Here is a 14,629-nt window from a genome sequence, read left to right on the forward strand (position 1 = left end):
CAGCTTGACAGCTTGAAAATATCTGGATTTCAGCGTCCAGCATGAACATCAGGTGCACCACATTACCTAACCTGTCGTCGGCACTTTGTTTAAGATCTGTGTGGCCTCTTGTGCTGCTTGCACCGATGGACTTCGGGGTACCGGGTCAAATTGTGCACCCCCACAGTTAAAATTAAAATACTGGCATAACTGATAGGAATGTAGTAGTACATGTAAGTTATGCACTTAAATACACATTTGAGGGGCTTACTTAATTTCCATTAATGCAACTCCACTCCACTCCATCTCAGAGGCAAACATTGTACTTTTTTCCTCTGCCACATTTGTCTGACAGCTTGATTAGTAGTTACTTTTGAGATCACTATTTTTAATATCCCGCTTGTCCAGTAAAAAGCTTGTTAAACTGAAGCATTGCAGTAGGTGTTCCTTTACTGGTGTTCTCCCACCACTGCAGGAAGTTAGATTTGGGGTGAAATTAAAATCGACTGCTGGGAAAATTGCAGCTTGGAGGGGGAAGATGGGAGGCTCACTAGGTTTTTTTTTTTCTTCATAATGGGAAACCATCTCTTAATTCTAGATGAGAAATAGCATCTCAAGTGTTCTTCTCCACTGCAAAGTGCTTTCAGTGTCTTTCAGTGACTTGGTTCAAAACACACATGCCCCAAACACAGCAGGCGGGTTACTTTTTTTAAAATTACTACTACAGATCTTTCTCTGTTGTTCTAGCCTGTTCATTTCCCGCTGACCCCTGCTGCTGTTTCCTCGGAGATAACGACTCTAAAACTGTGGTGAATCTGAGATGATGCACTGGTTGGTTTGTTCTTACAGCACAGTCGCCTCTTCTATCAGTGCTTTTTTCTTAACTTGGTGTCAATGATGAGAATCGACGTTGGGATAGGTTATCACTACAGGCGCCACCTTTCACATTGGAAAGAACAATTGGAAACAATTCTGATTAGTTAGTGCAGCTTCAACAGATGAACTGACATACAGATTGATTATTAAGTATTAATTTGCTAGTTGTCATTAGTGAGTGAGAAAATGATGTGACAGATTAAATACCCACAGTGCAAAGCGACTGTTCTATTAAGAGATGACACTAGGAAACGGTTAGTGTGGTTTCTAGAATAGCACAACATTGAGGAAGGTTATGAAGGAGAAATGTTAACTTTGGGTCGATACTTGACACCTTGAGAGGCATCGCGGGGGCCACCGGAGCTCTGACATACCAGCCAGGCTGCTGCTGCTCTTTGTCTGCTATTTGTTCTGAAAGCCCTGGGGAAGTTGACACCAAATTCTACCTACCTTTGTTTCCCCTCTTTGGTGGCGCATATCTGCATATTACCTGCGATTTGTATTCATGCCCTCTTTGTGACTATGAGCAGCATGTACAGCCTTTAAATTTCACCTCCTCTGTTGTCATGGCAGCCTCATTCAGTCAGGAATATCCTAAAATACCCTTTTTTCAACCTCTGAAAACGTCCTTTTAACTGTCTGCGCTGTTTAATACATTTCAAAAGCGCTGTCATCTTCACCTTTTGTGATCTTTGAATTGTAAGGTTCACACTGACAAAGGCCATTGAGCTCTACATGCAGGTCAGAGAACTTAGGAAGCATTTATTTACCATAAATAAATATGATGATATTTGGCTTGTTGGGTTGAACATGAAGGTTTAATTATTTCATATTCATCAAAGACATTCTAACGGTGAGTGATAGTGTTAGTATTGTTTTCTCACTGGTTTCCATGAGGGTGTCCCATACCAGTGAGGGTTATTTTGTTCCTTAATCCCGATGTACGTCCTTAAATTTTAAACTTTAGTTCCTACTGGCAAACCACTCTGATCCAATACTTGTATTTACTTAAATGTATATTAGCTACATAACTGACACACTAGAATAACAGCTGACACACTTTATTTGTCCTGATATACTTTCTCCAAATACTGGTTAGAATATAAATATTAGATCAATGTCCACTATATCCAAGCCTTTACCCTGTGACTTCACACGATGCTAAAAAACCTAAGATGCATTCAAGAAAAGTTTATGATGCTCACATCAGATTACGTGCCATCTTTCCCCCAATGGTGTTATTGTCTAGTGACGATCATTTAATGCATACTTGTAATGTTTTGCCTCTGTCCTGCCCTCCCAGAATGGCCTGATGGTGAAAGTCACAGAAACTTGTCCAGAGCTCAACTGCACCGTCAGTGAACAGATCTTACCAGATGGCAGGTGCTGCAATGTTTGCAGAGGTATGTCTTCCGTCCTACTGCACTCTTTTCAGTTGCATGAATCGCTTTTTCTTTGGATGTGCACGCACCAATCCCCTGCCGATGTGAGAAGTAAACACAGCCAGCCTGCCGGATGCTGATTCAGGCTGCACCTCTGCAATAACTCTGCTTCTCTCCCTTTCCACTTGCGATGAATGCTTCTTGGCTAGAATACCTATCAGAGCAGATTGGTTTGTCTGCTATAGAGCACCTGCTATGCCAATTTGCCTGTACCCTGCTGCTTTGGCAAGGAGGTACTACAGGGTAAATAGCCAACGGTAATTCAGTAAATACATTGAATAAACAAACTGTAGGAAGCTGTCAGCTATAGAGCCATAATGAAAGAAACCGGGAACAGGTTCTGAGCTAAGGAAATAGCGCTCTCGTTTAGGTAAGATACGCAGCATGCGTCAGCCTCACCATATTCAGAGGAGAGGAAGATGAAAAGAAGGTAAAAGAAAAGACTGAGGAAAAGAGAAGAAGGATGAAAGTGGAAAGGGTAAGGGTGTAAGTGAGAAGATGGTAAGGAGAAAAGGCCTGTTATATTGAAAAGAAAGAAAAGGAGAGGAGAGAAGGATGGCAGGAGAGGAGAAAAGTAAAGAGATGATAAGACTAAAATTTTAGATGTTGAAAGAAGAGTAAAGAAGAATGATCTGAAGAGAGGGAAGGTAAAGAGAAGAGAGGAGAGGAAAGAAGAGGAGGGGGGAGAGGGGAAGCAAGGAGTGTAGAGGAAAGGGCAACGGAGAGGAGAGAAGTGTAGGCGAGAGGAGAGTTTGTACAGTAAGAGCGAACAATTAAAGATTGGAGTCACAGCACCTCTTCCCCACAACACTGCTTGCTTCTCTCTCTCTCTCTCTCTCTCTCTCTCTCTCTCTCACACACACATCCACACCCACGGCCGCCAAAACTCACAGCCAGTCATTACTTCCAATCCACCTCCAGACCTCTTCTCCACTTTGCCACCACTCTGGAGTTACTTGTGTCTCACTGTTCAGTCCTCAAAGTCACGCTGGCTCTGTTAAATTGGTAATCACCCAATTGTCACAGAGTGTTCATACCTCTCTGTTATACTGACATAGAAAACTTCTACACCAAATAAAATAAATCCAGCTATCACAAACACAATTTCACCACCTTTTAGTGTTGTCTGTGGTCGAAGCTGAAGTATACTTTGCTATTAGGGCACACTTGTGCTTCCTTTTACATGGACATACGCACCATTGTGTATGGTGCTGCCGTAGATGGCGGAGTAGGTGAGAGGAAGAATAATGCCGACACAGCTCTTTCCTCACTAATGGCTCCCTGGGCTCAGTGCCTCTCAGGGCTTTTATGTGCAGTCTTTCATTACAGGACATGATGGGCTACATCAGCTCATACTTACTGAACAGTCGTCTATGTGTCTGTCTGCCTCCTCATCTGTCCGACTGACTCTGAGTACACCTGTCTATCTGCCACGTCACACGTCGGTACACGTGCAGAATCTCACTCTGGTTTCGTTCAAGTTCGATGCAGGATTGGTAATGTGGCACGCCGTCAGTGCAAGTTCCAAGTGGCAGCACCGGTTGTTCCTGTAGACACATGTTCAGTGGGAAGCCAGTGAGGGATCATGTGCACCTTGTTGCTGCACTAGTAACTCCTGCACAGTTTACCTCAAACTGAAGAAAACCCCTGTGATCTTGATACAAAGCATGGACATCTTGTAGCTTGCTTCATTACATGGCAGCTGCATTCAGCCCGGATTCACAAGTTGTAATTCATTCAAAGAGCCACTGAAAGAATGGGTCAAAAGAAAACCAAAACATCTGCAGAATCCCCTCAAACCGCTGCTACAACACAATCTACTTCTCCACTATTGCTCCACCTATTCAATATGCTCCACACACTCAAAGTGTAGCTTTCCCCACTACAGAGCTACACAGTCCGCTTTCCTGTCACACTATCACCTCCTCGTAGAGCTCAGGCAGAAGCAGGCTATTCGTCATTTTATTTGTGAAGCAGCAATTGTTACAAAACATTTTCTGTATGCACTTTATTTTGAAACTAATGTGTTGGAGGTGCCGCAACTATGAGTCCAGTGAACAATGAATAACCAATGTAATTAAGTATTTATCCTCTTGCCTGTTCTGTAAGCGATCACGATTAAGATCCTGTGTTGAAATGTGCTGGCTGACTAAGTGAAGACTTTCTGTTAGTCAGTTTTTCACATTTGGTTCTATGGCTACCTGAGCACATCTAGTTGACTGCTGAAGACGCAGTAGCACATTGTTTCTACAAGCATTATTTAAACCCAGCACATGAGGGTACTTTACTGACACATCAACACAAAACACCAGAGGACCATTCTTGTGCTGTGCTGCTCACCAGTGACTCTTTCACTACGTGAAAGTGAAACAAATCCATTTTACATTTTTTTGCTTATGTGTGATTCAAATCTTTATTTTTTTGCATGAATTACATGGAATCTGATCCTTTTAATCCTGATTTGAGCCACTCTGTGGTCCTAAATCTGACACAGGTCAGATTTTTTTTTTTTTTTGCTATGTTAACAGTCATATCAGAATTCATGGGACTTTCACGCCGCTCTATATTGACATTCGTCTTTCCCCGAGGGTCCTGTGGAGAGGCTCTGACAGTTGTAGTTCAAAGTAGCCCTTGACGTCCTGAAATTTCAGATTAAATCTGTTTCTGTGAAGCTATTTATGTCGTTATGCCACTTCATACAGGAATCTGATATTGACCACACTGAAGAAATAATGTGAACAGACAAACAATTGGATCTGAGAAATCTGAATTTAGCACCAAGGCTTGTAGTGTAAACATAGCTTTTGACTCCATCGGCTACATTGAAGAGATCCTCAGAGATCTTCCTTTGAATAATAATAATAATAATAATGCATTTTATTTAGGGCGCCTGTCAAGGCTCTCAAGGTCGCCGTACAGAATACATATAAAAGTACAATATAACAAGCAGTGTGTTTTGTGTGAGTGCTTTTGTGTATTGCTTTTCTGTGTATATGCTTTCATGAAAGCCAAAAGTTTTATTATTGCACCAAATTTACTGCGGTCACAAAATGTATACATCGGGCCTCTTGTCATCCACAGTATTGCAGTATTGCAGGAGACGGGAACAAGGTTGCTCGTTTGTGAATTTGTCCGCTTTTATCTCTGTACAGTCATGAGTGTGAGTGTTTGTGTGTGCATCTACACAACTTTTCACAGCCTTGAGTGAGCAGATTTTAAGATGAAAGTAAATCGAGCTTTCCTTTGTCCCTCTCTTTCAGGTTATGACTTCTGCGCAGAGGGACTCATTTGTGGAGAAAACTCTGAATGTAAAAACCGGAATACTAAAGCAGAGTGTGAATGCAAGAGCGGCTATGCCTCCATCCATGGGGATTCTACTTACTGTGAAGGTAGGATTATATTCTCCCAGCTCATGCTGGGTTAGGGCTCATGTGACTGAGTCATAGTATCTGCGTATTAGTTTGGGATGTTAAAAGCAATATGGGGTGGCAGTGTGTCAGTGTTTAATTCGTTGCTCTTTTTTAGGAACAAGTTTATGCAGGCTGTGGGCCACAGACCTAGATTTGTAATGAGCTGATGAGTAAACATGGAGCGTATGATATGGTGAAGACTGGCCATAAGGCGAACAAGGAGTTTTCCCATCTGCCATCCAAAACTGTGCTACTCACACTCTTTTTACAGCTCTATTTTAATCTTAAACCACCGTTTCCAGTAGTGTCTGATTCACTTTTCCTGGAAAACATACTGTATAATCTGAGTTTTGAGACAATATTTCAGGGGATCCCATCCTCTCTTAAAACGTCAGTCATCACTAAGGGTGTGAGGGTGCTTCAAGTGTGATGCTTGTTGGACTTGGCTGAGTAAAAGCCCCGGTTTGTGGGTGCTGGAGGCCCAGAGTACTTGTGTTGGAGTTAATGGCCTTATTTGATAAGGCGGCCTGGGAGCAGCAGTCGGCGGATTGAAGGATTTGCTCGATGCTTGGTGCAGTTGTCTTTGGGTTGGAGCCATAGCAGACGCAGTACACTAAACAAGCTGAGCACTGGGTAGCCACAAGCCCTCCAGTCTGTCTGCCTCTGTTTGATCTGCATGGTAAAGAGGTTTACCCAGAGCTCCACTCCGATCCACGGCAGTCTACACCATGAGTGAGGGCTGGGAAACGCTGATTGTTAGATCATCTATGTAAATCGTGGAGCTACGGCTTTATTGGCTGTGGCGGCATTATCCATGTTTGGGGGTTGCTCCCTAAAGGCAGCTCAAACTTCTATTGTAAATGGATTAGCTGGAGTTCTGCTGCACACTGTGATGATATTTTACATGGCTTCACTCTCACCTTAAATTTAAAATGGCTCTGGATGACACGTCTTACACGACAGACTGGACTAATCACATCTGTGTAGGCTTTTTTTATTTGACCCATAGTCCAACAGTCTGATGAGGTGTCACTGATATCCTAATAGATGTTTTACAGGACAAATTAATTTCTCTTCTTGTATTTTATAAACACAAGTTTGTGTGAGGCCGTGCCTCTAAGCTGTCATTAAATGTGACCATTATACCCTCATAAATGTTTTAATGTGCAGCTGAATGATTGAAGATGGGATTACCAGAGGAGCTCAGCTTGAGCCTTCAGTATTGCATTCAGTCCCCTTGTGGTGCAACGATTATTCTCTTACCCTCCTTTAAATGAATACCTAATTATTCTCAGTGGCTGGGATATTGGCCTCCAGTGTGCCAAAACTTTGGATAAATACAAAATGTGGCACTCCACCTGTTGCGTTGTGTTGCATTGATCTTTTTCCTGCCAATAAAGCACACGGAAAGCTTTTGTTCACCCTTAATATATAAAATCACAGATACCCCAGACTAGCCTTAGATTAATGTATGATTGCTCAAACCCAAGGCTTATGTTGCCTGGTTTTCAAACCATATGTCTTAGCCATACATGTTTATTATTTGTTTTTCTTTTTGTGACAAACAGATCTGGAGTTTTGACACCACATTTTCCATCAGTCTAATAACGCAAATAACATGAATAATGCTGACAGGCAGTGTACTGTAATTCTCCTTTTGAAGTCAACACGTTAGCTGCAGGCTTCACCTAAACCCAGTTTTGTTGCCTTAAGTTGTTTACATTTTGATGAATCTGCACAATAGCGAGTCAGGCTGAAATAACTACAAGCAGTTCCTGTTTGCACTTTAACCGCTGGTGTACAAACAACAATAAACTGGATTACTTCTGACTGAAAATGTATGTTTTACTGAAGATTGGCACATCTATCTACTACTGAAGATAGACAGATCACTGAAAAGAGTAAGTCGAGCTGATTCCAGCAGCATGTGCATGTCTGTGCTCCAATTTGACTGATTTACAACACCGAGACGAAGGGTTGTGATTGGGGGAAAAATGCAGAAAAAGGCTTTTCTCAGGCTCCAGAAGTCAATGAAGCTGCAGCGTATTGTGTCTGTCTGCTGCAGCACATATGACGCAGGCCTGATTTCTACAGCCAGCAAGAGGAAGGGGTGAATGTGTTAATATTTAAAACCATCTGTGAGATCTCAGAGAAAGCAGAAATGTGCCTGCATATGCAGAATTTGCACACATTTGGAAAAATGAACATAGACACACACTAATGATGGTTTGTGCCTCACTAGCATGCCCACTAAGATCTGTGTGTTTCTTTACCCCATTAAAGATGTATTACTGCATATGGGCTGACAGCAGATGAGTCCAGTTGGGCGCATCGCTCTGCGTACTAGATGTTAAGACAGCTGCTCCTCCTCTTTCTAACTCGGGAAATACTTTCTAATCCTAGAAGTAGCCTCTGTGAAGTCAGTGCTTGCTATTGATTGGTCTTGTCAACACTCAGCAACTCAAAGGCTCTAACACGGCTTACTGCTGACCTGCTGGCTCTGCCTCAGCGACAGCATGGACACATGAAGGCAAGACGTCAGTCGTAATGGACTCTTCGGGAAATAGGTGCATATATATGCCATATATTTCATATATGCCATTTTTACTGTTAAAAGTGCTCCACTTTCCCACTGCTGTTATGTACTGTATACAGTATATTTGTATCAAAGTCCATCTACCATGATTTAGTGAAACAGAACTTTCAGTAGCTCAAGATCAGGATGTTATCTGTCCAATCAGATCAATTCTGTGAGACTCTGAATACTGTAACTGGTGTTAAAGTGCTAATTACTATTGATAAACAGCATTGACTGCATCTCAGGGTCTTTCCAAATTCAAGTCTCACCACCTGATGCTGCTCCATTCAGCATATTGCACTTTTTCACGTTTGTGCTAAAAGGCTTATCATAGGTTTATCATCCTCATCAGCTCTTGTTTATGCAGTCTGTGATATTTGCAGAGTCCCATCAGATCTACTGTATCCTCTCTCGACTCCAGAGGACACAGATATTAACTTTGTTTTGCTGACAGCTTGGTAATGGCAACCGAAAAAACTTTTATTGTTGAAAGACATTAGGTTGAGCCCAGTAACAATAAATCTCTAAATATAGAAAATGCTAGACCTGCTGGCATTGAGAATAGTTGCATCAGCTAAGGACAAACAACATAATTCCCTGTTTCCAGGCTGACTGCTGCAGGGACCCTCGTCCCAAATGGTCGGTTGTTACCACAGAGGCTGCTCTGTATATCCTTTTCCATGGTGGGTGAAATCCCAGCATGGGTCTAATGTTGAACCAAAGTGCACCTAGATAGTGCATATCTTTCTTTCATTGCATATGTTCTCAGCTTTAGATGAACCTTTTTCCCTCAATACACCCAAATGATCTCCCACTCTGCAGGAAGCAATTTTTTCCGTCTTTTTTTTTCTTACAGCCTCTTAAGTACCTCTTTTTTGCACTTCTTTTCTCCTCCATGGCTCAAATGAAAGACTCCATCACTACAGCGCGTCCTTGGAAATGTTTATGGGCGAACACATTAGGGAAAAGTCAGAGCAGTTAGTAAAACGCTTGAGTCACGTCAAGTATTTTCACATATGCGGGGTTGAAGCTTATTTCCATAGAAATAGTCTCAGGAGGTTGTTGTGGAGAATTCTCATGCTGTTAAGAACCCTCATGGGTCACTCTAGCCACATTAAATGCAGCATTAGCTCCTTTTTTTTTGCCCTGCAACTCTTGAGAAGCTCTTATGTGCAACTCAAATGCGGATTCGACGATGCTTTACATAAAAGGGTGGATTTGTTTAACCGCTTCACCAGGTGTGTGCTTTTATTGTAGTACAGTTCCTGCTTTTAATTTGGCCTAATTAACTTGCATTTTATCAAATGTGTGTTATGACTCCCTCTCTGCTTCATTGTGCCAATCACCAGCGAGGGGTGCATTCTGCTGCAGTTTTATGTGGCCCACAGACCACGTTTTTTGGGTAACAAGATTAGAGCCCAGTGTGAGGCCGACACATGAAACCTAACGAGGCTATTTCTGTTTGTTCAGCTCACTTTCATTTAGCTTTGGAGCAGCCAAACTCCCAGGGTTCGGGGAATGACTCTCTGATGTGTTCCCTTAACTAACAGGCTCTGGGGAGGCACTTCACAATGTCCCTGATCTCCAGTCAGTCTCCACCGACACCACAGCAGATTTCAGCTCCTCTCCTCTTTGCTCGCTCTTTCTCTCTAGCCTTTACCACTCACTGATAATTCGCCGTGACTTTGGAGATAATAGCGTCACAGTTATTGCAACTGGAACTGCTTGAAGACACTTCAGACATCTTGGTTGATGTGTTGCCATATTCTGACAGATTCTGGGTGGTGCAAGAGGCAATTACTCAAATCGCTCATACAGCCCATTTCATGCATCCCGATGAACTTCACAGAGAAGAGCAAACACAGTTCAGAATAAAAGCAGTAAAAAGAATTAATATTTTGATAAAGAACTAAACAGAGAAAACATATTCAGTGCACTTGTCTTTTGCAGCTGCAACATTTTGAAAATGTTGTCTTCCATATGGCAATGGTGCTGCTGGGATTCATCACCACATAGTTCAGTTTCTCCGAAAAAAGCTAAATATTGCAAAATCACATGTTTCTCAGGGAAATCAAACAAAAATGTCTGCCTCTAAATGAGGTGTTTTTTTAAAACATGAAATCAACCACCTTGCTTAGATTTGATAACTGCCTGCATCTAGAATTCTCTGGTTTACAAAGCGAACCTGATGAAGCCTTTGTTGAAATATGTTGCTGCACTAGTGATTTGATGAGTATGAACTTTCACTATCAACACATGCCTCAGAGTGTGCATTGATTTACTAACGTTTTCATCGCTGTTGTCAGTCGCTGGGAAGACAATTTTTTGAAAGCACAAAGTAATCCTACTTTGATGATCATCTAGTTCTCCCGTATTGGGTGTTTTGGATGATGACAAGCATGCTAATCACTTTTTAGACTTGTTTTTTTGTCAGACCTAGAGTACCTGAAAAAGAGACTGAATATCTTACAAAGAAAAACCAAGACCAGTTACCTTGAAACACTTTTAACAACCTAATGCATGCGGTGCTCGATAAGAGTTTTTTCACCTGCACAGTCAGATTTTATGATTTTATAGAAGTGTGAAACACATAGTTTAAGACACAGTGCCGTGGCCACTGACAATGCACAGACCTTACTGTGGCAGTAAAGAGGAGTGAGAGCGAAAGCTAATCCTATTCACCTCCTTTGTATTGGACTGGTGGCAGAAATCTCAGAGGTAAAATCAATGCTGTCTGCATGACTAGACATCACTAGGGGTAGGTGAGCGTTTTCTTTTTGCCATTTGGGGGAACTGACCGTTTTAATGTCATTGTGTTGGTGGTCCTTTCAGTTATTCTGAACCCCCTCTATGGGACTTTTGTTGCTGGTTCGGTAAATGCTTCTCATACAGTGTGCCCTCATGTCCTAAGGCGCTGTTTGCTAAGATGTTCACAGTTGATAATGTTGTATCCATATCCCATACACCTGGGGGGATTTAGGTGGTCATTTGCGGAGGATTTTACCAATCTTGTCTGTCCACGTTGCCTCGACCGATAGAGGTGCTCTTATCATATGTTTGCAGATGAGCTGAGATGAGCTGAGGATGTAGTTTGTGGGTGGTACAGGCCGATACACTGACTAACAGGCAGTTACACAAACAGACAGATGGACTGAGAGACTTATGGTGGTGGGAGGCTGTGGCAACAAGACAGAAATACAGACAGATCCCCAGGAGTGCAAACCTGCAGGAATCATATCCACAGAGGATGGAAGTGAGCTAATCAAGGGCAGCGCCTGCCTGCAGAGCTTCCACAGTAGGACTGAAGGTGTGTGTGAGTGCAAGTGTGTTTTTGTGTATGTGTGGTATGTGTAGCTATCCTGGGTTTTCAGATAAGCTCAGGAAAACATGATGTGTCTCCACCCGGAGTGCAGCACCTGCCCTTATGCTGCACACAGCTAATCCGCTAAAACTAACATCTTCTGCTTACTTTTCCCTGCTGAGCTTGGTTATACACAACAGCACCAGGAGCCAGAGGAACATGGAAATACACACTTTTAATGTGTTGAGAAGGTTTTACTTCTATATCACAGACACTTCATTGTCAAGTCATTACTATTAATGTTCTCACTGCAGCACTGATGAGAGCTAATGCGTTGGGTGCTGAGAGGTGTAATGCAAAAGAAAGTGATTTATTGATTGGGAGCAGTTTAGATAATCCTCATTTGTCTTTATTCAGCCTGTGATGATAGGAGGAGTGGCGTGCTTCTGTCTTTTGCGGTATTGGCGAGTGCCGCTGGCTGAATTGGCTCTCACTCAGTGGCATTAAAGAGTAATTGGCTGTGTTTGTACTTCTGCAAATCAATCGGGTTCTCTGTGGGAACTCTACCTCCGCCTTGTTAAAACAAGGATGTAATGACAGGGAACAAATGAGCAACAGTGTCTGCTCCTCCTCAGACCTGTACTTTGTAGAAGAAGGGAGTGGAGGTGGGGTTTGGGGGGGAATACACAGAGGAAGACAGACAGGCAGTAAGTAAGGTAGATAAAGACAAGGACCAGCTAAAAGGCAGTGGTGCATGCCTCTGCCAATAGCCTGCTGTAAGGTTTTTGGTTTAGTGTTTGTCTTTGGAGGCAAAGCTCATGTTTAACAATAAACTTGAAAGTCATAGACATGCCCTGCAGCATCCAAATATACAGAATTTAGACAGGAAGATACCTGCACGCTCTTATTTCTTGAAGTTCTGGGACATTCAGTCTGTCTTGTACAGAAAGCCTTTTAAAGAATCCATAGTCCCGTCGATGAATGTTTAGCTGACAATTTAAGTCAGGTTGCACAGCATAGTTTGTCTTGTAGATATAAGTGTACAGAAAGAAACCAGTTAGGGCAGCTAAGCACTATGACCTGAAATGGGGAAAGAGCTACTCTGGCTCTGTCAAATGGTAACAAAATGTTGTTATTGGTTTAATGGTTTTTAACCTTTATTTGTACCTTTTAAACTGACCTGGCCACTCGATGTGGAGCTATTCCTCAAGGTTTTTCATAGGAGCTGCTGCTTTCATACATTGATGGCATTGTTCCAACCCAGGATGAACTGAATGTCATCAGACTCCAATACACACAGAATTACAATAGGACTCTATTCAGGGCTGGATCACCACCAAAAACTCACCAGCTGATCAACAGGTCAAAAGATATTTGTCTGCCAAATACTCGCTAAATCTAGCCAGAAGGTCAACGGTTCAATCCCCCAACCAGCAGGACAAATCTGAATGGGGACAGTAAAACAGCAGCTCTTGCCTTTCCCTCATTACCACAGCTGAAGTGCCCTTCAGCAAGTGCCTTAAGCCCCAGCTGCTCCAGTGAGCAGATTGGCCAGCAGATTAGACTGTGGTTGTATTGTGCAGCTTCTGGGTGTGAATTAATACAATTGTCTGAATGTGGAACAGGAACTTCTTAAAAAAAAAAAAGAGAGCACTGTTTACAGGAAAATCACCCAGATTAAAGGGGAACAGTTTCTTACAACTTGAGTCTTATATTCGTACATTTAGCCACGGGGTCTCTCATAACATTGCACTCACCAACTTAGTTGCTGAGATCCAGGGGGCAGCAGCATCGCTAAAAGGAAGTCAGACTTGGCAAGAAGCACTAACTCAGACAAATATATGGGTTTTTTAACAAACCCTCGGGTTAGCCAAGCTTATTTGGAAAAGAAAACAGAGGCCAAGTGTCTGTTTAAATCAATCACAGTTTTACAGACCAACTTTGACCTAAACTCCGATGTAGGAGTGCCACAGTTAAGATCCCAATTGACCTTAACTGGAATTGTGATTTAAATAAAGGTTACAAAAAGCATCTTGACAGCCAGCCAGACAGACAGACAGGGGTAAAGATAACAATAAAACCCTCTTCTCACTGCCTAGATAGTGACAGGGAGGAAAGTACAGGCGATACTGCCAGCCAAGCTCTGTCCATGGTGCTGAAAGTCTGGGAGCATGAGGAGAGCGTCTCTGTGAGCAGCAGGTGGATTGACTCGGCCTACTGTGTAACACTGGCAGAGGTCTGTTTGAGTCACAGTGGGTGAGCACTCTGGTAAAAGGTCAGAATGTAAGACCTGTAATGAATTACAGTCATTTCACTGAGCTACAGCGTGTGTCTTTGTGTGTGTGTGTGTGTGTGTGTGTGTACTGTTGCTCCTCTGAGTGCTCCTCTCCCTCCCTGTCCCACTTCTCAAACTCTCTTCTGGGTGGCATCCATCTCTGCCATCTGCACTACACTGACTGCATGTGTTCCAACACAGCCAACGCTGTCCTTGGCATCACTCCGTTCCCTCGCTTCATTCCTCATATGGTTATTTATCCCTGCTTATTCCCATTCAATTTCCTGACCATTTCTGAGCTGTAGGGGATTGGGGTTGGTAATCCTCAAGCCAGAGGGGCTGCTGGCTCGCTCCTCTGCATGGTCTATGGGCTAAAGTGTTCAAATTTCCATTGGAAGTGAGCCTGAAAGCCCCCATGCAAGCCTGAAAAAACTTATTTGCTCCAAGTAGCCTAATGGGAGTGAATGCAAATTACCTAAAGGGCTTTTTTATTTAATTAGCATGGATCTGTGTTTTGCCCCAAATGCTAGAACAATTCAATATTCCCTATTTTCCTATTTGCCTTATAGTGATATTTTTTGAGTGTCAGATTTTCAGTTATGTTTTTTTTTTCCTTCTATCACAAGGTAAAGCATCTTCTCACATCTTGCTGTTTAGAAAAAGTATTTCTTAATTAAGGCAAAGATAATGTCATTATTGTGATCTCTTTTTTTAGGGGGACACATTTCAATAAAACTTACAAATCTCAATTTGTAAAGCTGAGCCATT

The 14,629-nt window shown here is 42.5% G+C and overlaps 1 protein-coding gene across 1 annotated transcript in view; it reads left to right on the forward strand.

The window, feature by feature from the left end:
• Positions 1-14,629, forward strand: part of LOC139201062 (protein kinase C-binding protein NELL1-like) — a 216,079-nt gene that overhangs the window by 86,400 nt on the left and 115,050 nt on the right. The window contains exons 11-12 of the mRNA XM_070830283.1: positions 2,159-2,258; positions 5,558-5,686. Of these exons, the coding sequence (XP_070686384.1) occupies positions 2,159-2,258; positions 5,558-5,686 (229 nt within the window). The remainder of the gene's footprint in view (positions 1-2,158; positions 2,259-5,557; positions 5,687-14,629) is intronic.

The sequence above is a fragment of the Pempheris klunzingeri genome, chromosome 1 (assembly GCF_042242105.1).
Source record: "Pempheris klunzingeri isolate RE-2024b chromosome 1, fPemKlu1.hap1, whole genome shotgun sequence".
Taxonomy (NCBI): domain Eukaryota; kingdom Metazoa; phylum Chordata; class Actinopteri; order Acropomatiformes; family Pempheridae; genus Pempheris; species Pempheris klunzingeri.